The 22,391-nt window shown below is 41.7% G+C and overlaps 2 protein-coding genes across 3 annotated transcripts in view; one reads left to right on the forward strand and one right to left on the reverse strand.

Annotated features, from left to right (window-relative positions):
* The window catches only part of PRKDC (protein kinase, DNA-activated, catalytic subunit), a 195,215-nt gene that overhangs the window by 17,330 nt on the left and 155,494 nt on the right, over window positions 1-22,391 (forward strand). Inside the window, exons 10-19 of the mRNA XM_089776265.1 lie at window positions 2,479-2,636; window positions 2,881-3,027; window positions 4,281-4,445; window positions 5,775-5,943; window positions 7,203-7,252; window positions 8,796-8,933; window positions 10,081-10,230; window positions 10,677-10,792; window positions 12,436-12,595; window positions 20,264-20,350. Coding sequence (XP_089632391.1) covers window positions 2,479-2,636; window positions 2,881-3,027; window positions 4,281-4,445; window positions 5,775-5,943; window positions 7,203-7,252; window positions 8,796-8,933; window positions 10,081-10,230; window positions 10,677-10,792; window positions 12,436-12,595; window positions 20,264-20,350 — 1,340 coding nt within the window. The remainder of the gene's footprint in view (window positions 1-2,478; window positions 2,637-2,880; window positions 3,028-4,280; window positions 4,446-5,774; window positions 5,944-7,202; window positions 7,253-8,795; window positions 8,934-10,080; window positions 10,231-10,676; window positions 10,793-12,435; window positions 12,596-20,263; window positions 20,351-22,391) is intronic.
* Window positions 5,846-21,559, reverse strand: LOC149525288 (uncharacterized). 2 transcript variants are annotated; one of them, XR_016348768.1, is made up of 3 exons: window positions 21,381-21,559; window positions 18,280-18,410; window positions 5,846-5,978 (listed from the first exon to the last, which is right to left on the reverse strand). XR_016348768.1 is itself a non-coding variant. In XM_089776266.1 (2 exons), exon 2 carries the CDS (start codon window positions 18,238-18,240, stop codon window positions 17,218-17,220), a length of 1,023 nt encoding a protein of 340 aa, XP_089632392.1. In that variant the 5' UTR covers window positions 18,241-18,410; window positions 21,381-21,559; the 3' UTR covers window positions 16,516-17,217. The 2 variants fall into 2 exon arrangements, 1 of the variants encoding a protein (XP_089632392.1); XM_089776266.1 differs by lacking the exon at window positions 5,846-5,978 and having other exon boundaries at window positions 16,516-18,410.

Consider the following 22,391-nt stretch of genomic DNA (forward strand, 5'->3'; position numbering starts at 1 on the left):
CGGTGGGGGCGGCAGCCAGTGCAATCTGGCCCCACCCCCAAGGAGCCTCCTATCGCCCTGCACTGCTGCCTCTGTATCAGATGCAGCAGCATGGGGTGGCAGGCAGAAGCTGGCCCATGAGGGAAGTCAGTTTAAAAACCAGCTCTCTTTATGGACCGACTGCTTGCTTTCCTTCTGCTCTGTTGACTCTGATACAGAGGCAGCAGCATGGGGTGGCAGCAGCCCCTGTCCGCAGAGAGTCTGAGCTCCCTGCGAACAGAGGCTGTTGCAGGGGAGAGGGGAGAGGAGCCTGCTGCGAAGCACCCTCTCTCTGCAGCAGCTGAGCTGGCCACAGACAAAGGTTGCTCTGGCAGCAGCCTCTGCCTGTGGCGAGCCAGGGCCCACTGAGGGCAGCGGCTGCTTTGTGACACCCTCCCCTACCCCACTCCCCACTGCTTCTGATAGAGGTAGCAGCGCATTGGGTGAGGCAGGTGGCACCGCGGAACTGGTGTTGGGGGGAACTGGCTTTTAAACTGAGCCCCCCCCAAACACCGATTCCTGCTCTCCCTCTCCTCTCCCTTACTGCCTCTGTTACATAGGCAGCAAAGAGGAAGGAATGCAAGTAGTCCAGAAGAGTAACTGATAAGTCTAGGCTTATCGGTTAATTGTCTATTTGTTCACATCCCTAATGGATGCCTAGCATATCTTGGAGGGAGAAGACATGTTTCCTCTTCTGCTTATTCCATTCAAAGAATACAGCATGTTCTGCATTCCAGGCTAGAAGAGTGGTATGTGTATTCGTGATCTAAAGAGTTAAAAATTGAGTAGCTGGTTGCGAAAAGTAAGTTCTAATACTCAGCAACAACACTGCTTCCAACATTTAACTTAGTGGCTTTCTCTGTCTAATGTGACAACTTTTCAATGCCACATACAGTCAGTTCCAAAATTTTAGGGAACATTCTGGACATCTGTACATACCCAGGATAAAATCCAGATTAACGAGTATCTGTGTCATGCCTGCCCTCTAATCTGGGCTTTCTTTACAATGCTTTCCTGCTGTAGCCTCTTCTTTGGATTGCTTATAAACAGCCTTTAGATAATTTGCTACCCCAAATAGTTTCCCAGACACTTCAGTTAATCACATTGGATTACTTGATGATTCTGTTTAAATGCAAATGAAGCAGAGCTCATATTCCTTTATTTGAAATAGACCTGCTTGCCAACTTCTGCTGTGGTTTGGAAAGTGTGTTAATACTATTATAGAGTGAAATATGACTTGACACAGAATATTGTCACACATTTTATCAGGATAATATCGCCCAGCAAATTGAGTTTTTAGATACCATCTCTCAAGGAGTATTTTATACCAAAACTGTTACAATAGTGCGTAAGGTGTAGACACAGACCATACATTTCTGGGGGAAAGTCTAGGACTGTGAGGGCATGTTGGGGTCACCTGCAATATAATCAATGCTGATAAGTGAATTGCATGCTGCAAGCTGTCTGTCTGTACTCCAGATTAGACGCTACAGCAACAAAACAGAGGATATCCCCAATTTAGAGGGCAATGGTGATACAGCTACTCATTAGTCCAACTTGTACCCTGAATACATTCTCAACATCAGTGGAAAGAACTCTCTCAATTTTTGGTGAAAATTAGAAAAACTGAAAGGGGAAAATGAGAGATTTTTGGAGTCCAAGCATCAGGTTAGCTGAGCCTTCCATATAACAACATTCCCATCTTAGCTCTGCCTATCCTCCCATTGCAGTTCAAAAATGCTGGGGAGAAGGGGACAGTGGGGGCCATACAGAGCCTCTGGCATTGGAAAAAGTGGGAAATGAGGATCAGATAGAGCCCCTACCGTGGGGAGTGATGGGATATGGAGAGCCCCGACATGTTGGAGAGTGGGTCATGAAATCCCTAAGTGTGGGAGAATGAGAGACCTTGGCATGGATGATATAGGGAGGAATGGGAGATCCTGGTATAGAGAGCAAAGGAGGGAATTAGGGGGCACACAATTCTGGGTAGAGAGAGACCATAGTATGGGTGGAGATATGGGGCCCCTGGACTTGGGGGAGATCGGGTAAAATTGGTATGGAGTGAGGGAGGAGGTGACAAGATTTGTAGGGAATCCCTGAAGTAGTGGAGAATGGAAAGTAGCATACAGGAAGCAAAGAGGGGGAATGGAAAGATATAAAGAGCCTTTGAAGGGGCAGCACTTTCACCTTTAAAGTGTAGCAACAACCCTGGGGCTGTTGCTGTACTTCAAAGGCAGAGAAGCCCTTATCGACTTATCAAATAGTTGATCAAATTGCATCAACTATTTGATTAGCCAATTAATCTAAATTTAACATCCCTAGTTCTAATAATCAGAAATACCATTTAGTCAAGATATATTTGACACTTCCTATTGGCCTGATGTACACTTCTAGAAAATAGTTGTCAAAAGCTGGAATAGAAATTTGAATTTTATTGATAATTGTGGTTTTGAATTACAGCTGGTTTACACTTGCTCAGCATGCATGCTGCTCAGTTTGGCACCGCCCTTCTGGACAACTATAACTCACTGTTCAAAGTACTGTCTAAGTGGTGTGGCCATACAAATGCAGAGCTGAAGAAAGCCGGTCATTCAGCCTTAGATTCATTCCTTAGACAGGTACTACTAATTTACATAACTCTAAGTCTTCATCAGAGAGCTACATTTCTCAAACACTAGTAGAATATGGGGAATGTTCATATACATATATATATATTAATGCGTAGTGGCCCTACATAAATAATAAATGATTTCTTATCAGAAAAGGTGGTATAGATTTGTATTTAGGTTGTCTTTTACTTTAATTTCACCTTGATTATTTTCTAGTTTTGGAAAATCCATAATTGTTTGTGTAAATCTGCAGATTTCTCTAATGGTGGCTAAAGATGCAGAAATGCACAAGAGCAAGTTGCAGTTCTTCATGGAGCAGTTCTATGGTATCATCAGAAAAATGGATGCAAGCAATAAGGAGTTGTCCATTGCCATTCGTGGATATGGGCTTTTTGCTGCGGTATGACAAGCTTACTCTGACAAAACAGCATATTAGATAGGTTTTTTAGGATAGGTTTTTTATTAGGATTAAGAAGCCATTCATTTTACATGTTGTCTGTCATGCAGGGAATGTTCCCCTCACTCTGTCCCATCATTTCTGAATTAAGATATATAAAAGAAATAAACTACAAACTCTTGTCTGTTTCTCTCTGGTCTGGCAACATCCATGATCTGCCATGATTTTAGTTAGCCAGATGTCCACTTATCATGGGTGTAGCCAAATTTCCTGCAGACTGATAAAGTTTGTTTATAGCCAACAGTCCTGGCTCTCAGTATTCTGTGCTGTTATTTAGCTCTAATTTACTCCCCAAATGTCTTCTAAGAGCCCAGTAAGCAGTGGAAGTGTTGGTAATGCTGATAGACAATACTGACCTCCAGTGGTTTGGCAAATTCTCTGATTCAGCACTGGTCAGCTCCTGAGAGACTAGAGAGGTTCAACCTGTATATAGGGCAGACTTCTGCATTTTGGCTTAAAATAATCGCTCAGTGAACTCCTACTAAATTCACTTGGAAGACTTGCCAGATTGGGCCTTAGAACATTATAACTCTTTGTTAGTCTGACACATTAATTCAACTTAGACTTATCTTGTTCTGATTGGACATGAAATCTACAGTCTTGGCAGCTATTAGAAATTGGAGTTGCTGCATCTATGGAGTGAAAATAAGACCTTTGTACCGTTATATAATTTTCCTTCCTCTATCTTAACTGGGAGCGTTTGACATAATTTACTCTGGAGTCCCAACAGCGATTCTCCTGGGTTATGAGTAGCATGTTGCTTCTGCCTTTCCCATGGAGCTAAGAGCCACTGGCTCTACAATCATCTCAGCCTATCTCAGTTTGGAAGTAATAACTGGAATCCCCTTTAATGTTCCCAACTTACCTTACAAAGCAGTTGAAGTGAAATGTAAGATGAGGGTATAGCATGTTGTTCCCAAGCTAAATTCTTAGCTTCTCAGGTTGGTTTGGAAAAGTATTGTAACTGAAAGGTCGCAATCAGATATTAATACAATTGCAATAAATTGTAATGCAAGGTCATTTTATTTATTAGCTCTTTAATTTTTCCATGTTGTTCAAAAGTTTTCAACTGTATTATGAGATTCCTATAAAGTTTTAAAAGTAATTTTTATCTGTGATTTGTTTTAAATTATTGTAGTATTCTTATGCTTAACTTAATGCTAATTGAAGTGATACTTTACTTTCTCTCATTAAAGCCTTGTAAAGCAATAAATTCTAAGGATGTTGACTTCATGTATGTTGAGCTCCTTCAGCGCTGTAAACAAATGTATCTCACTGAGGCAGAGACAGCAGAAGAACATATATATCAGCTACCCAGTTTTCTTCAGTCCATTGCAAGTGTTATATTCCACATAGATACGGTAAGTGGAATATTTACTTTTAGAGCCATATATGGATCTGTTAAGACTATATTGAACTACAGCAGAAGAGATTCCAGTTTGGCATTTCATAGTGATTCTTGCTTCTTAGCAAATACTCCTAGGGGATGGGGTAAGTTAGCGTGGTATCAAGAGAATCCTAATGAAAAGTCTGTTGAATAAAGAGAAGGATAACACTGAGACTAGACAAAATGATAAATACTATGACAATTAGTGCATTATAACAACACTTTTTTACGTTTCTTTTTAAATTAAGGTTATTTTGTGTAGGGTTTTTTTTTTTAGTTTGTGCATTCTATAACACTTTGTATACCGTGAGTTTCACCTTTTCCTCTGAATACCTAATCAGTTTGTCTTGTTTCAGTCATCTTTCATACATTGGAAAGAGAAATATTTCTCCAGCAATACAGCAGACCTTTGTATCAGCTGTTTGTATTAGCTTACTATCTTTATCTGCTCCACACTGATAAGTCTAACAGTTAAATTGCCACACTGAAAAGGGTAAATGAGTCTGTGGTAGGAATGTTAAATTTAGTTTAATCAATTAATTGATTAGTCAACAAGCAGGGGAGAGTCACATGGGGTTAGTTAACCCAGCTGCGGCTCTGCCTTTTAAATGTATTAAGAGCCGGCAGGAGCTGAAGCGCAGTGGAGGAGGACCCAGCGCGAGGCAGGACAGTGATTGTTGGCTTGCGCTGGGTCCTTCTGCTGTGCTTCAGCCTTTTAAATATATTAAGAGCCAGTAGGGTCCGCCCCGCTTGCTGCCTCTGATAGACTAGTCGCTTATATCCCTACTTTGTGGACTTCTTTGTGTTTCTGGAGGGTGTGTTTCCTGATCACCGGCCATGGGTTGTGAGTATGAAGAGCAAGAAGAACCTGTACTTGATTGTCCTGGATTGAAATGCATAAAAACAGATTGAATTTCTGATTTTGTGATTGCTTTAGTGTAAATGAAGCTTATACATGATAATAACAACAATAATAATAACAACAATAATAATAAAATAGAATTGTTTCTGGTAACACTTGCTTTCACTAAGAAACAGCTTTTCTGTTCATTAGGACATAATATGTCTCCAGGAAGCCTTCACTAACTCATAACTGACTGTCTTAATGTTTTCAATTCTGGCTATATACAGAGGCTTGCTAAGTCAGAAGAGAATACAGTAGACAATTGTGGAACATTTATCTCCTTTTATATTTTTTTTGAGAATTGTTTATTTGAGAAGATTTGCATAATTTCCTGAGTGTTAGTGAGTTAGAATCATTGCTTTTACAGGACACTATTTTTTCTGCTCTCATTTTATCTAGATCCCTGAAGTGTACACTCCAGTTCTCGAACATCTAATTGTGGTGCAAATAGATAGTTTTCCACAATACAGTGTAAAAATGCAGTCAGCCTGTTGCAAGTCCATAGTAAAGGTTTTCCTAGCTCTGGCAGGAAAGGGACCAGTTCTCTGGAGTTTCATCAGCACGGTGGGTGAGTATGTGTTACTGACTCCTGGCTTCTCCATTCTGCAATGATAAATCAGTTGAAAGATAAGTTTGTGGAATATTGATCTAAGATGATCTTAACAGTAATGGCCATTTTGGGAGAAACCTGAGGACTTCCACACTCCAATCCAGGAGAGCTTTTGGGGTGCTGATTATGTTACACTTGAGCATCTACCAGTGTGCTCTACCAGCTCATCTTATAAATTAGTACAGGTTGAGCCTCTGTAAAGCGGGATTCTCTGGCCCAGCAACATCTGTGGTCTGGAAGGACCATGGATGCTGCAGGACCAGAGAGTCCCAGTGGAGGGCTGGTGACTGAGTTTGCCCTGGTGGGACCAGGAAGCGGGAGGAACCAGCGTCAGTGGGGCTGTTGGAGGGGGGCAAAACGGAGGAGATGGTGGGGAGGCCGGTGGCTGGTCCAGGGCTGGGTGAAGGGTGGTAGCAGGGAGGTCAATATGACCTCGCCTGGTCTGGCAAAATCCCTTATCTGGGACGAGTCAGGTCCTAAGGGTGTTGGACCAGGGATGTCAAACCTGTAGCAGCCTTGTATGGGAACATAACAATGATTTACACAAAAGGGGAAATGAAACAGTAGTGTCTTGAAAATACAGAAATAGCTGTTACTGCTCTTGTTCAGGTGCATTAGGATGAGGGGGATTCTTCCAACAAAAATAAAGTCAGTTTTCTATTTGCATAATTCTCTATGTTAAAAGAAATGTGTATACCTGATTGGCCTGAGAGCAGTGTTGTGGTTGATGCTATTGTAGACTCTACTATAAATGAATGAAAATGAATTATTTACTTTAGGGAACATATTAATGTATAAAATAAAGTTCTAAATCTGTGATGTTGAGATGCAATCCTGTGAACAGAACAGTACCTCACAATATTTATAGAGATAAGATTTTCCAGCAGTCCCTAATTTTGTATTAGTTTTAATGCTTGTTGCTTATTACTTTGGATTTTTAAAAAATTTATGTGTAGTAACTTATCCCATGATGTACTGAGTACCCACACTATCATGCTCTAATACAAGTCTTGACTCTATGCTCTATGAAGTTGAGTCCACTTCCAGCTGTGCTTGCCAGTTGATCAACTTCCTCTCCCCTCCTTTTTAAAGCCCAAATTTTATTAGAATGCCAGAAAAAGTTAATCTTAATGAACTGGAAAATGTACAGCCTTCTTCTAATGAACCATTTAGATGATGTACCTTTGAAAACTGTTCAGATAATTTTTTTCTTTCAGTGCATCAGGGGTTAGTCAGAGTCTGTTCCAAGCCAATCACCTTTTCAAAGGTAAGCCAATTGTTGAGAATTGTCACTGAAAGTGATTTTGATTTAAACAAGCGAAAGACCGAGCCTACTGTATATAGTTATCAGTTCTGAAAGTAAGAATAACTTTGAGAGTCTGCTGATTGTTCTTTGGCCATCTTTGATGTTTCTTACCAACATGACTGGTAGCTTTAAAAACAAATGATCTTGTTTGATAGTCTTGTATACTACTTAATGAACGTGAAAAGCTCTGTAAGCTGTTCAATATAATGATAGTATTTTGAAAGCTAGCGAGGAAGAGTGACCTATACCCCTAAATGCCTTATAGCTTAGATTGGTTATCTCAAACTAGATTGTAACTAATCAGTGAGACTTTAGTCCATGTTGGAGAACATCACAGAAGTTCCAAGTAGGTAACAGGCAATCATTTTTCAGATGCCCCTTGTGGCTTGGATGGTTCTGTTGTGCCCTGTCTCAGTTTCCTTTGTGCTATGGAGCCCTTACATCTACACAGTCCAAATATTCAAAGCATTCCCCTTCTGGAGTCCAATTTATTAAAACCTGTGCAATCTGTTGCAAAACCAAACTCAGACTACAGGGGGCTTGTTTATATGGACATTTAGTTGGTGCCAAGATGGTGCATACTCACCTACTGTGTACTAACTATCTGCTCCAGTTTCAAAATGGGGCTGTGGACTGAAGTGCTCTATGGTTCTTTTAATTGTAGCAGTAGGGTCCACAAAGAGAGGTAGTGAGGGAGGGCTAATGCAAGGTAGATTTACCCCAACTTGTGATGAGCTAAATGTAAGTGTAGACAATACCAGAGTCTTAGCCCCAATCCCAGCCTGGGCAGTCTTTCCTCTCTAGGTCTTCTCTACGGTCTAGTTAGTCTTTTCTTTAGATAAGACAACACTCTCCTCTCCTCTTGTGTCAGAGCTTCTAGAACTGGGTTGTAATCAAATAGACCTTTTTACTGCCTGTAGGACTGCTTGCTCAGGCCAGCTGCAGTATTCCAGGCTTCTATCATGCCTGGCACTTAATCTGGATGTAGCTGAAGTGAGACCTAACTTTAGTTACCTTCTCTAGGGACTGCCTCAGGAGTCTGTACTTTCCTCCCTTATCCTTGTCTTATCACATGACCTCATGATCTTGCTTGCTTAGTACCCACTTGGGGAACTAAGCTGACCTTTTCATAGGTGAGGCTGAGTCCACATTTCCTTTTAAAGTTAACAGTTAATCTCTCACACTGCGCTCAGTCAGAATCTCTCTAAACTAATAGACCTGAAGATCACCTGAAGAAAAAAATGAAATGAAGATGCAGCACATACACTGGAAAATTTTAAAACTGTTAGTTGTACTCTGCTGCCTCCAGCATGGTGAAAGCAGGGGGTTGTCTGTTTCATTCTTCTAATCTAAAAGTGACTTCCAGTTACTTATCTAAGCCTTTATTGAGACTTTTTTTTCTAAAGAAAATATGTAGCTGAGGCTGTTGTAGGTAGTTTCATGTGCAATGTGTGGTACAGTTATTTAAAAATATTAACTCATGATCTGTTGCACTGCCCTGCAGGAGACTTTTGGAAAAGAATCTTCTAAATGGGAAGAGCCCGTAGCAGCTGGAGAGGTCAGAACCGGGAAATGGAAAGTACCTACATATAAAGACTATCTGGATTTGTTTAGAAGTCTGTTGAACTGTGACACAATGAAGGTAAAAGTCCACTTAATGCTGAGACTCAACAAGAGAAAGTTGAACTTCTTGGGGGTTTTTTTTGGTTACATCTATTTGGATAATGCAAGATTATTGTTTTACTCTTGAAGGAATTTTGTACTACTGCACATGTGCATAATTGAGTGGTATATATTATTTTTTGTGCAGAAAAAAGCTTTTGGTGGGAAGTTGCTGTATTTCTGTCTTTTGCCCACCTGAGGGTGCAGTAGTGATAGAACACAGCAGCAGCTCCCAGCAAGCTAGGCAAGAAAGAGAGACTTTTTCAAAGTGCCTGTTGGGTTAGGTCAAGAGACAGGGCTATGGGGCCACACAGGCTATAGGGTGCCGGGGGTAGGTCAGACAGGTGTCCTGAGGGGTTAGACAGGCGTTTATAAGGACTAGTGGGGGAGGACAGACTGGGGAAGGGACTGAATGGGAGTGGAGGTGCAATTCCAAAGGGGGCAGAGCCACATGAGGATGGGAGTTACAGGTGCAGAGCTACAGGAAGAATAGTGATGGCTGGGTGGGCACACAGAGACACATGGGTACAGAGGGAGGGATTCAGGGCTTCAAGAAAGATGGAGTGGATGTTTAAGTGGGGTGAAGGGATGCATGTGGATGGGGCATATGTGTCTGACTGAATGGGACAGACTAGGGTTAATGAGGATCTACATGGGGAATGCCCCCTAATGGTTCCCCCCAAATGCTACCCCCCAAAACAACACCTGTCCATACTTTTCCCACTTACACCCAACAAGTAATTACTCCCCTCTCCCTCATTTCCCCCATTACTCCAGAGTTTGTTCAGCCTTTGCACTGCTGTTGTGTGGGCTATCTTGCTTAGTTCTGTCTTAGAATCTGAGTCCTGTTCTGTTCTTATACCTGCTATTCCAACCCCAGATTTCTTCTAGGTAGGCAATCAGTCATGCTTTAGTGTAGTGACATAGCGATGTGGACTCTGGATGTGGGCTGAGGGTATGATGATAATATTAATTTAACAAAGATGAACTTTGCCTTATCAGGTGAAAGGCTACTGTATTAACCCACTGCACCACAATTCCCCAAAACTTTTAAGTTAAAAAATAACAGTGACTGTAAGTTCCATATTAGCTCTTACCATGGTTTAATTCTCCCTCCCCTTCCAAAGGATTCAGTTCTGGCAGATGAAACCTCTCTAATTGCAAATTCACCGCTGCTGTCTCTGAACCGTTTGTTGTATGATGAACTTATAAAATCGATATTGAAGATCATTGAGAAGTTGGACTTGACAGTTCAGAAACTGAATGCCAGTGAACAGGTGAGGCTTGATACTTCACAATAATTATTGTGATGAAAATCTCAAACCTCAGTCTTTTGTCTTTCTTTGCATAAAATGTTGCCCTTGAAGTCTGCTTGAGTTAAAATTCATAATAATCAAAATGTATTAATTTTTACTTCTGGAAGCTATTTCCAAACTGCCATAATGGTTGTCTTCAAGACAGACAAAATCCCCTTCTTGGCATCCTCTGATCTCTTTTTTTAGTCTTGTTTTTCTTAGTGAGTGAGTATTTTCAGTTCTTACAAATCCAGTAAGTCATGTGTGTCAGTTTTTAAAAAGACAGATTAACTTGTCGCAAACTAGTGAGCATATTCTTTTTCCTGCTCTGCTACTGACTGAAAACAGTGGCTAAGTGTTGTCTGTAATGATCTCTCTGTTGAAGTGCATACTACTTCTGTTATGCAACTTTTTTTCCCCCTCCCCAGGATGAAAATGAAGCTGGCAGTGCTTTGGTTGTTCCTACTTCTGATCCAGCATCAAACCTTCAACCAACTAAGCCTAAAGATTTTATAGCCTTTGTTAACCTAGTAGAATTCTGCAGGTAATGCATATTCTGTAATTTGGGAGTTACGGAGTAGGTGCTGGGATAGTAGGATATCGTTCTACTTCATGCTGATTAGGCCTCAGTTGGGGTATTGTTTCCAGTTTTGGGCACAACATTTAAGGAAAGATGTGGAGAAACTGGAGAACTTTCAGAGGGGAACAACAAAAATGATTAAAGGTCTAGAAAACATGATCTATGAGGGAAGATTGAAAGAATTGGGTTTCTTTAGTCTGGAAAACAGAAGACTGAGCAGGGATTTAATAGCTTTCAAGTACCTAAAAGGGTGTTAAAAGGAAGAGGGAGGAAAAAAATATTGTCCTTCACCTCCGATGGTAGGACAAGAAACAATGGGATTAAATTGTAGCATGGGAGATATAGGTTGGACATTAGGAAAAACTTTAACTGACAGGGTGGTTAAGAACTGGAATAAATTGCCTATGGAGATTGTGGAATCTCCATCATTGGAGATTAAGAGCAGGTAAGATAAACATCTGTCAGGGATGCTCTAGATGGAGCTTGGTCCTGCCATGAGTGCAGGGGACTGGACTTGATGACTTTTTGAGTCACTTCCAATCTTAGTATTCCATGATACTGTATAAATGTGAAATATTCATATTGAGCATGATTATTTTTCTGGCTATATTTGAAGTCTGTTTAAAATGCACAATATCCAGAAAACTAGTTGAAAGCAAGTAACTACAGTTTGAACATTTAGATTGCTAGGGAAAATACTGATATTGGTACAGTGTATTAGTGTACACTGAAACTGTATAGAAGATTTGCAACAAACTCCAGGATACATGATGCCCTTAAAATTAAGTGCAGAATTAACTGTGATTGCTGCGTTTTAGTGCTGTCATCCTTATATCCTAAGTGTTTAGCTTCAGAAACTTAAAATTCAATATTAGAAGTTTTTGTGACCATTCTAATACTCTTATAAATACTTGATAGGAGAGTTGTTCACTTTCATTTTACTCTTAAAGCCATTCTCGCTTACAGCATGTGTTAGCAATAGCATCTATAATTACACTAGCTATTGTAGTACAGTAAAAGCTTTATCTGGCTTTCTCTTAACCGAAAAACTGTTAATCAGCATTGCCCCCATCCGGTTAACAGAGTTTGAATTTAACAGAGTGCTGGATGAGCTGCTGGCTCCGCTCCAGGGGAGCGGAGCTGGCAAGGGCTGTTTTGTTATCCGACATGTTCAGTTAACTGGCAACCACCGTTTCGTTTCCCCTGAGTGCCGGATGACAAAGCTTTCATTGTATATAAAAATTGAGAACTTTCAGTTCTCATGCTTAAGGGCAGAAGATCTCCTTTAAATATGCTATGTATTTTATGTGAAGGCCCACCACACTACAATAATATAATTGTAATCTGTAGGTGTTTAGGATTATTACTGTGGGAATATTGTCATATGTTGTTTATAAGGTTGATCACTGGATGAGGTCAAGAAGAAGTTCCCTTTGTGCTCTGTATAGTTAGGAATTTTACTCCTTCCTCATTAATATCCTATAAATGCTTTCTTTTCGAGATTGGTCATACCATTATGGCAGTTATGTTTTTCAATTTCAAACTGGTATAAGAAAAACTCATTTCAGTTTATTTTGTTTGAATGTTCCCTATGCATTTATTTATAGAGAAATTCTGCCAGAGAAGCATCTTGAATTTTTTGAGCCATGGATGTATTCGTTTGGTTATGAGCTTATTATACAGTCAACACGGTTACCTCTTATTAGTGGATTCTACAAATTGCTCTCTGTTGCAATGAAAATTGCCAAGAAAATAAAATATTTTGACGTGAGTACTCTCACATGGGAAATTTCATGTTGTATTTTAAAGACTATGTAACTTGTGCACAACTGAAAATATTTGATAGTTGTTCCCTATTTTATGTAAAAAATTTTGGTGCAAATTGTGCCTTTTTGCCCCCCAAGCCCTTCAAAACCTATTGGAAGGCTGAACTTAGGCTGAAAAATCAGTATTTTAAAATATCCCTGTGGTATTGCTTTCTGTTGGATCTTAGCTTCTTAGTGTGAGATTAGTAGAAATGACCTAGTATTTAAAGGTATTTGACCTTTAAGATGGCTGGCCACATCCTCAGCTGATGTAAATTGGCAGAGATCCATTGGCTTCAGTAGAAGGAGGCTGATTTATATAAGCTAGGAAAATGATCCAATAAATTCAGCTAAGTAGAATTGCCAAGTAAGTAAGTTACTCTTTTTTTGACAGTGCTTGGTCATGTTGATTCCATTTTAAGTATGTATGCACCCATATTCATAGTTGTCTAAGACTTCTGTCTTAGTTGTATCTGAAGAGCCATCTGTGGCACTCTCTGGAGTGACGCTTCTGTGTGGTAGCATATTAGGTGTCGCCAGCCCTGTGCCGCCTTGTTTCCTGGGCTTCCTTGATTTAGCAATTGCTAAGGTTTTTTTCTTGTCTCAACAGACTTCATGCGTTAGGCCTTTGTAAGTAGCTTGTTGATCAGGACTTCACCCACAGTGGGACATTATCCGTTAGTCTGGCTTCAAGTCGTTGTTGGCATGTGGTAGGCCATTGCTCATCAGTGATCCACATGAGAGTTATCAGAAGTGTCTGGGAGAAAGCCAAAGGAAGGATCCTGTCTGATCCTCCCAGAAGTCAAGGAGGCAAAAACAAGTCATTTTGAGGGTGCACTTCAGAACAGCACCCTGGCAAATATGCTGGGACCAGCCCTATCTTAACCGCCTCTGCCGTTTCCATTTGACCTGTTTCTGTGTCACCGTGGACCACTGACTGCTCATTACTGTTTCATCAGGATCTCCCCAGGTGGACTTGTTTGCATCCATCCAGGCAGAACAAGAAATATCACAGCTTCCTCCACTTCCATTGCTACCAAGGGTCCTCTCAGACAGGAGAGGGTAAGTGTGGCATGGGCATGCCAGAACTGGATCTCTCAGTGGTGACTTCGTTCCAGCTCCCCTTCAGGTTGGACCTGTTCTGCCAGAACTATGGCAGTTTTTTGTACCCAAACCTGGCAGCATTACATCTGGGGGCCTGGCTGTTGTATGGCTGAGGTTCAGCATGTCCTGTTGGGAAATAGGAAGCTCTCCACCAGAGCAACTTACCTGGCAAATGGAATTGGTTCACTTTCTGAATAATGGACAGAATTGTCTGTCCTGAATGGATTCCTCTGCAGCTTATTCTTGGATACTTCTTGCATCTCAAGTTCTTGGTCTTATCCCTTTTAACAATCCAAGGCCCATCTAGTGGCCATCTCGACCTTCCATCTGTTGTTTGAGGGCCAGGTTTATGTTTTGCCGAGGATATCACAGCCAGATTTTTTTAAGGGCCTAGAGCATCTCTACTCACAAATGAGGGCCAAGGTTATCGGCCACATGTTTAAGCTGCTGTGAGACTTAAATCTGGTGCTGTTTCATCCCCCATCTTCTCCTCTTGAGCCTATGGCTTCATAGTCTTTCCTCCTTTCCTGGAAGACCACTTTCCTAGTTACAGTGATGTCAGCCTACTGAGTATCTGAGATTCAGGCACTCAGCTTAGAACTGTCGTACATGGCCTTCTACAAGGACAAGGTCCACCTCAGGTCACGCACAGCGTTTCTTCCCATGGTTGTCTGTTTAATTTGAATCAGGACATTTACTTTCTGGTCTTCTTTTCAAAGCCCTATAAATTGGAGGAGGAGTGAAGGCTACATGTCTTGGAAGTCCAGAAGGCTCTGGTCTTCTATATTAACAGAAGCAGGTCATTCTGTAAGTCGTCAAAATTATTTGTTACTGACAGGTTTTCCTGTATCTTCTCAAAGAATTTCTTCTTGGATCATGGCCTGCATTAACTTCTACTATGACCAAGCAAAGGTGCTGCCTCCAGCGATCATCACCGCTCACTCCACCAGAATGCAGGCCTTGGCAGCCTTTCTGATTCGTGTTTATTCAAGACATCTGCAGAGCAGCCGCCTAGTCATCTGTCTGCACCTTTATTTCTCGCTATGTACTGACTCAGCAGGCCCAGAACTATGCTGTCTTTACAGGGCGGTATTACAAGTAGCTAAGTTGTGAACTCCGAGCCCACCTCTGTGGCTACTGCTTATGAACCACTTAAAATGGAACCAAAAAGAGCAAGCACTTGAAGCAAAAAATGGTTCCCTACCTTTTCATAACTGTGGTTCTTCAAGATGTGTTGCTTATGTCCATTCCATTTCCTGCCCTCCTACTCTACAGTTGGAGTTGCTGGCAAGAAGGAACTGAGAGCGTGCACCCTAATATACCGCTGCATGAAAGGGTGCACATGGGCAGACGCACACCTAAAATGGAATGGACATGAGTAACACATCTAAAAGAACAACAGTTACAAAATGGTAACCCTTTTTTTATTCTCTGAGTTTATATGCTGTTGTGGGAGGAGGATTTCTGTGGGTGTAAAATGGTTCTTCAATTCAATGGATATCCTTAGAGCTGTGAGTTAGGGAAAATGTACAGCTCTTGAGCCACCTACATAGAGAAGCTGTCCTCCTGTGCACATTGCATATCTTAGAATCATAGAATCATAGGACTGGAAGGGACCTCAAGAGGTCATCGAGTCCAGCCCCCTGCCCGCAAGGCAGGACCAAGCTCTGTCTATACCATCCCTGATAGATGTCTATCTAACCTGTTCTTAAATATCTCCAGAGAGGGAGATTCCACCACCTCCCATGGCAATTTATTCCAATATTTGACCACCCTGATAGTTAGGAATTTTTTCCTAGTGTCCAATCTAAACCTCCCTTGCTGCACTTTAAGCCCATTACTCCTTGTCCTGTCCTCAGAAACCAAGAGGAACAAAATTTCTCCTTCCTCCTTGTGACACCCTTTTAGATATTTGAAAACCGCTATCATGTCCCCCCTTAATCTTCTTTTTTCCAAACTAAACAAGCCCAGTTCATGAAGCCTGGCTTCATAGGTCATGTTCTCTAGACCTTTAATCATTCTTGTCGCTCTTCTCTGTACCCTTTCCAATTTCTCCACATCTTTCTTGAAATGTGGCGCCCAGAACTGGACACAGTACTCTAGCTGAGGCCTAACTAGTGCAGAGTAGAGCGGCAGAATGACTTCACAAGTTTTGTTTACAACACACCTGTTGATACAACCTAGAATCATATTTGCTTTTTTTTGCAGCAGCATCACACTGTTGACTCATATTCAACTTGTGGTCCACTATGACCCCTAGATTCCTTTCCGCCATGCTCCTTCCTAGACAGTCGCTTCCCATCTTGTATGTATGGAACTGATTGTTCCTTCCTAAGTGGAGCACTTTGCATTTCTCTTTATTAAACTTCATCCTGTTTACCTCTGACCATTTCTCTAACTTGCTAAGTTCATTTTGAATTATGTCCCTATCCTCCAAAGAAGTTGCAACCCCACCCAGTTTGGTATCATCTGCAAACTTAATAAGCGTACTCTCTATCCCAATATCTACATTATTGATGAAGATATTGAACAGTACGGGTCCCAAAACAGACCCTTGCGGAACTCCACTTGTTATCCCTTTCCAGCAGGATTTAGCACCGTTAACAACAACTCTCTGACTACGGTTATCCAGCCAATTATGCACCCACCTTATCGTGGCCCTATCTAAGTTATATTTGCCTAGTTTATCACTAAGAATATCATGCGAGACCGTATCAAATGCCTTACTAAAGTCTAGGTATATGACATCCATTGCTTCTCCCTTATCCGTATCCAAGGCTCGTTATCCTATCAAAGAAAGCTATCAGATTAGTTTGGCATGACTTGTTCTTCACAAACCCATGCTGGCTATTCCCTATCACTTTATTACCTTCCAAGTGTTTGCATATGATTTCCTTAATTACCTGCTCCATTATCTTCCCTGGGACAGTCGTTAAACTGACCGGTCTGTAGTTTCCTGGGTTGTTCTTATTCCCCTTTTTATAGATGGGCACAATATTTGCCCTTTTCCAGTCTTCTGGAATCTCCCCTGTCTTCCATGATTTTTCAAAGATCATAGCTAAAGGCTCAGATACCTCCTCTATCAGCTCCTTGAGTATCCTGGGATGCATTTCATCAGGACCTGGTGACTTGCTGACATCTAACTTTCCTAAGTGATTTTTAACTTGTTCTTTGTGTATCCTATCTTCTAAACTTACCCTCTCTCTGCTTGTATTCACTACGTTAGGCACACCTCCAGACTTCTCAGTGAAGACCGAAACAAAGAAGTCATTGAGCATCTCCGCTATTTCCAAGTTTCCTGTTACTGCTTCTCCCTCCTCACTGAGCAGTGGGCCTACCCTGTCCTTGGTCTTCCTCTTGCTTCTAATGTATTTATAAAAGGTCTTCTTGTTTCCCTTTATGCCTGTAGCTAGTTTGATCTCATTTTGTGCCTTTGCCTTTCTAATCTTGCCCCTGCATTCCCGTGTTGCTTGCCTATATTCATCCTTTGTTATTTGTCCTAGTTTCCATTTTTTTATAGGACTCCTTTTTTATTTTGAGATCATGCAAGATCTCCTTGTTAAGCCAAGCTGGTCTTTTGCCGTATTTTCTATCTTTCCTAAACAACGGAATTGTTTGCTTTTGGGCCCTTAACAACGTCCCTTTGAAATACTTCCAACTCTCCTCAGTTGTTTTTCCCTTCAGTCTTGCTTCCCATGGGACCTTACCTACAAGTTCTCTGAGCTTATCAAAATCTGCCTTCCTGAAATCCATTACCTCAACTGTGCTGGTCTCCCTTCTACCTTTCCTTAAGATCATGAACTCTATTATTTCATGATCACTGTCCCCCATACTGTCTTCCACTTTCAAGTTCTCAACTAGTTCCTCCCTATTTGTTAAAATCAAATCCAGAACAGCTTCTCCTCTGGTAGCTTTTTCAACCTTCTGAAACAGAAAGTTGTCTCCAATGCAGTCCAGAAACTTATTGGATAGCCTGTGCCCCGCTGTGTTAGTTTCCCAACATATGTCTGGATAGTTGAAGTCCCCCATCACCACCAAATCTTGGGCTTTGGATAGTTTTGTTAATTGTTTAAAAAAGGCCTCATCCACCTCTTCCACCTGGCTAGGTGGCCTGTAGTAGACTCCAAGCATGACATCACCCTCCTTTTTTACCCCTTTTAGCTTAACCCAGAGACTCTCTACACAGCTATCTCCTACGTTCATCTCCACTTCAGTCCAAGTGTGTACATTTTTAATATACAAAGCAACCCCTCCTCCCTTTTTTCCCTGTCTGTCCTTCCTGAGCAAGCCGTACCCTTCCATACCAACATTCCAATCATGCATCCCATCCCACCAGGTTTCTGTAATACCAATGATATCATAGTTGTATTTATTTGTTAGGAATTCCAGTTCTTCCTGCTTATTACCCATACTTCTCGCATTTGTATATAGGCATCTAAGATACTGATTTGATCTTGCCTCCCTGTTGTGCCCTGACTCTCCTTTCTCCGTAGTTCCCCCCATTTCCAACCCATCTCCCAGTCCCGCACATTCAGAACTTACCTGTGGGCTTTGCTCACCTGTCCCCGTTGAACCTAGTTTAAAGCCCTCCTCACAAGGTTAGCCAGTCTGTGTCCAAACAAGGCCTTCCCGCTCCTGGAAAGGTGAACTCCATCTCTGCCAAGCAGTCCTTCCTGGAAGAGCACCCCGTGGTCAAGGAAGCCGAAGCCCTCCTGGCGACACCATCCTCGCAGCCAGGCATTCACCTCCAGGATGCACCTGTCTCTGCCCGGGACCCTACCTTTGACAGGAAGGATCGAAGAGAATACCACCTGCGCTCCAAACTCCTTCACCCGTACTCCCAAAGCCCTGTAGTCACGCTTGATCTGCTCAGTGTCACACCTGGCAGTATCATTTGTGCCCACATGGATGAGTAGCATGGGGTAGTAGTCAGAGGGCCGGATAATCCTCGACAATGCTTCCGTAACATCTCGGATATGGGCCCCTGGCAGACAGCATACCTCTCGAGATGAACTGTCAGGGAAACAGATGGGCCCCTCCGTTCCTCTCAGAAGAGAGTCTCCAACCACTACTACCCTACGTTTCTTCCTCGCAGTGGTGGCAGGAGACTGCTCAACCTTGGTGGTGCAAGGCCTGGTCTCCTCCACTGCGGGGGGTGACTCCTTGTCTCCTGCAGAAAGTATAGTGTAACAGTTATGTAACAACACCGTGGGAGGGTTAGGAGCAGGGGTGGAACACTGCCTGCTGCCAGAAGTAACCAGCTGCCAGTGCTCACCCTGCACCACCACCTCCTCCATAAGTGGCAGGTCAGCAGTCCCACATCCTAGGACAGTGACCTCAGTGGACTCCACAGGAATACTGTCCAGAGATTCCTTATGGCCTTGAATGCTCCTCAGCCTGGCTACCTCCTCCTGTAGCTCTCCCTCCCATCTTATCCCACCCCAAATGGGATCATAGTTCCAACAAAGAGCCTGGGCTGTGCTTGCCTCTCCAAGAGCTATAGAAAGAAGGAAAGAAGCAGTTTGTGTAAGTTCAAACTAACAAGGGTGCCATTAATTTCCACTAAAATTGTTTAAACATATATGTAGTTTAGCGTGAGGGGGTGATGCTATAGTAAGCTGCCTTCTTTTCCTACTCCAATCCCTTTCTAGCCACACTTCTATAACTCTGCTGAGTCATATACTTACAGGCTGTCTCTAGACTGGCCAGTTTTTCTGGAAAATCAGCCGCTTTTCTGGAAAAACTTGCCAGCTGTCTACACTGGCCGCTTGAATTTCCGCAAAAGCACTGACTTCCTACTGTAAGAAATCAGTGCTTCTTGTGGAAATACTATGCTGTTCCCATTCAGGAAAAAGTCTTTTTGCGCAAAACTTTTGCGCAAAAGGGCCAGTGTAGACAGCTCAGATTTTTTTTCTGCAAAAAAAGCCCCGATCGCGAAAATGGCGATCGGGGCTTTTTTGCGGAAAAGAGCGTCTAGATTGGCATGGACACTTTTCCGCAAAAAATGCTTTTGTGGAAAAGTGTCCGTGCCATTCTAGACGCTCTTTTCCGAAAATGCTTTTAACGGAAAACTTTTCCGTTAAAAGCATTTCCGGAAAATCATGCTAGTCTAGACGTAGCCACACTGATTATAGGGAGAATGTTGATTGTGTTTACTTTGGCCTGAAGTCAGGGTCAGGGAAAGGAAGTGTTGCTACTGCTTTAACTCCATCCATGTACATAATGATGAATTTGGCTAATATTTGCATACTTTAAATAGCTTTTGTACCTCAAAGAAGAGAGGATAATTTTGGCCTTCAATGCTTGTTGCTAGTATGTAATGGTTACTTCTGCTGAGAAAAGAGACTGAACATACATTTTAAGCTTACATTTTAGCAGATCTATGAGTATTCAGGCACAGCATGTTCTTATCCTGCAGCTTTTTGTTTTGAGCGTAACTTGTAGGACAAGTCTTGATGTCTGTCAGAACATCTACCTTTTGTGTATTCTTTTATTCATAGCATTGATGATAGTGTCTGTTTGGCAGGGTGCAAGTCCCAGGAGTTACCAAAAATGCTCTGATGACCCTGAGAAGAGCTCTTGCTTTGCACTATTTGCAAAATTTGGGAAAGAGGTAAACAATTTTCCTTGTTAGGCTTTTATTGCTGTATCAATTTAAGCGGTGTTAAGTAGAGTTAAGCAATGTTTCAGTACAACATTTATAACGATAGTAACTTTTTGATTTTTGGCTCTGGCACAGTACAAGATTATCCCAGCATTTTGGGTTATAATCGATACTTTAAATATGACCATGACTATGTGCAGGTGCCTTTCCCTGCCTGCTCACTAGCACAGACCAAATATGCTGTAGTCCAAACTTGCTGCCTTTCTGACATTGGAACAGTAAGATCAAATTCAGCTCAAGCTTTCTCCTGAGTTGGCTGCTCACCTGACAACCGTAATCCTCTCTGGTTAATAATTTCTTATGTTGAGGTGGATAAATAAGCCACCCATCTCAGTAAGCCATCAAAAAAACATTTAAGCGTCTCAGGTAGGATCAATACCTGCTCTTGGCTGGTGTGTCTCAGTTCGAACAATGTCATCCCATTATGCTGAAGTAATTGTGTCCGATAACCCAATAGTGCAGTATAGCATGATGATATGCTCCTTTTCTTCTTTAAATTCCAAAATGACTAGAAGTGATCCAGACTTGGGGGAGAGACATTTATATCCCTTACTTAACTTAAAAAATGTAAAGGCAATTCATTAAACAAATATAAATATTATCATGCCTTTTAGTCCATAATAATTATTAGTGCCAAGAATGAACTTCAGGGAATGAAATGCTCCTCAGTACAAAATAAATCGCAAAACACACCTTCCATTGTTAAATGAAAATAACCAAATCAGGGAGAACAACTCTCTCTTTTAAACATGGATGGCAAATTCTACTATACTTCAGTGGAATATCAGCGAATCAAAGTAGAATGATATTGTGCAGTTCCTCATCTACAACTATACAGTTATTTTTCAGTTGCACATAATTATTCAGATCCTGTACCCAGATTTATTATTGCAGTTTATAGAATGGATCTGCAATACTGTAGTCTAAAAATGCATATTACAAATCAAATGTAAGTTAACATGATGTCACTTAAACTTACCCTGGTGTTCAAAAATAGAGACTTGGTCCACCACGTCAGAAAAAACTATGTACAGTAGACTTACGATAATCTGGCACCTTTTGGACGTAGGTGGTGCCGGATTATCAGATTTGCCGGAGAATCAGGAGGTCCAGTACAGCTGAATGGCTTAACAGCTGGCCAGGACACAATCTCCCTTCCTCTCCCCTCCCCTCCCCTCCCCTCTTCGCAGCTCCTCCCCTCTGTAACCTGATCCTCTTCCCCTCCCCCTCCTTTCCCCTTCACTGAAGCAAAATGCTCTTCTCCTTACTGTAACATGATCCCACTCCCTCCCCCTCTCCCCCAACCTTATGTACTGTCTGGTTACAGCCAGCCTGTGTGCTCAGCTGCAGGCTTTTTAATCAGCTGGTCAGGAGCGCTTGGCATTTTGATGCCGGAGTATCAGGAGTGCTGAACAGTTGGATGCCGGACTATCGGAGTTTTTCTGTAAATAGCTTTGCAGTATGCTTGCAAGGCCAACTAAATTAGGCTTTGCCAGGTCAAGGGAGGAGAAGCAGATTCCATAGCCAAAATCTAATCTTTGTCCCTAAAATTTTGTTCAGGAGACAGGTTTAATGCTGAGAGCAAGCAAGCACTGTCCTTTCACTGATTGATTGTAGTCAGGAAATAAGTTCAAATTAAGCAGACAAAAAATCATCCTATTACTATTGATAGCATTATAGTGCTGCTGACTTTTTTGTAATATGGGCCTTGATTTAAAAAAAACAAAACACTTCAAACATGTCTACATGGCCCCTTATTAGAACTGCATTCTTAATTTACTTGTTCAACTGAAATCAGACCAAAACCATGAAATCTCACAAAACCTTCTCTTTCAGTAGAGTTTAAAAGTCTTGGTTGATTTTTACCTACAATACCAACTTCTTAAGTATACTTTTTACCCTCAAGATATTTTCTGAGTTCCTATGGATTTCTGTTATTACTCATTATATTCTTCACTAATTAAGAGTCATGTGTTCTATAAATTATGTA

This window comes from Pelodiscus sinensis, chromosome 2 (genome assembly GCF_052426305.1).
Source record: "Pelodiscus sinensis isolate ZL-2025 chromosome 2, ASM5242630v1, whole genome shotgun sequence".
Taxonomy (NCBI): Eukaryota; Metazoa; Chordata; order Testudines; family Trionychidae; genus Pelodiscus; species Pelodiscus sinensis.

What these genes read in the sequence shown, in the direction of transcription:
- LOC149525288 (XM_089776266.1), bottom strand. Translation starts at nt 18,240, where the DNA reads ATGGGGGGAACTACGGAGAAAGGAGAGTCAGGGCACAACAGGGAGGCA.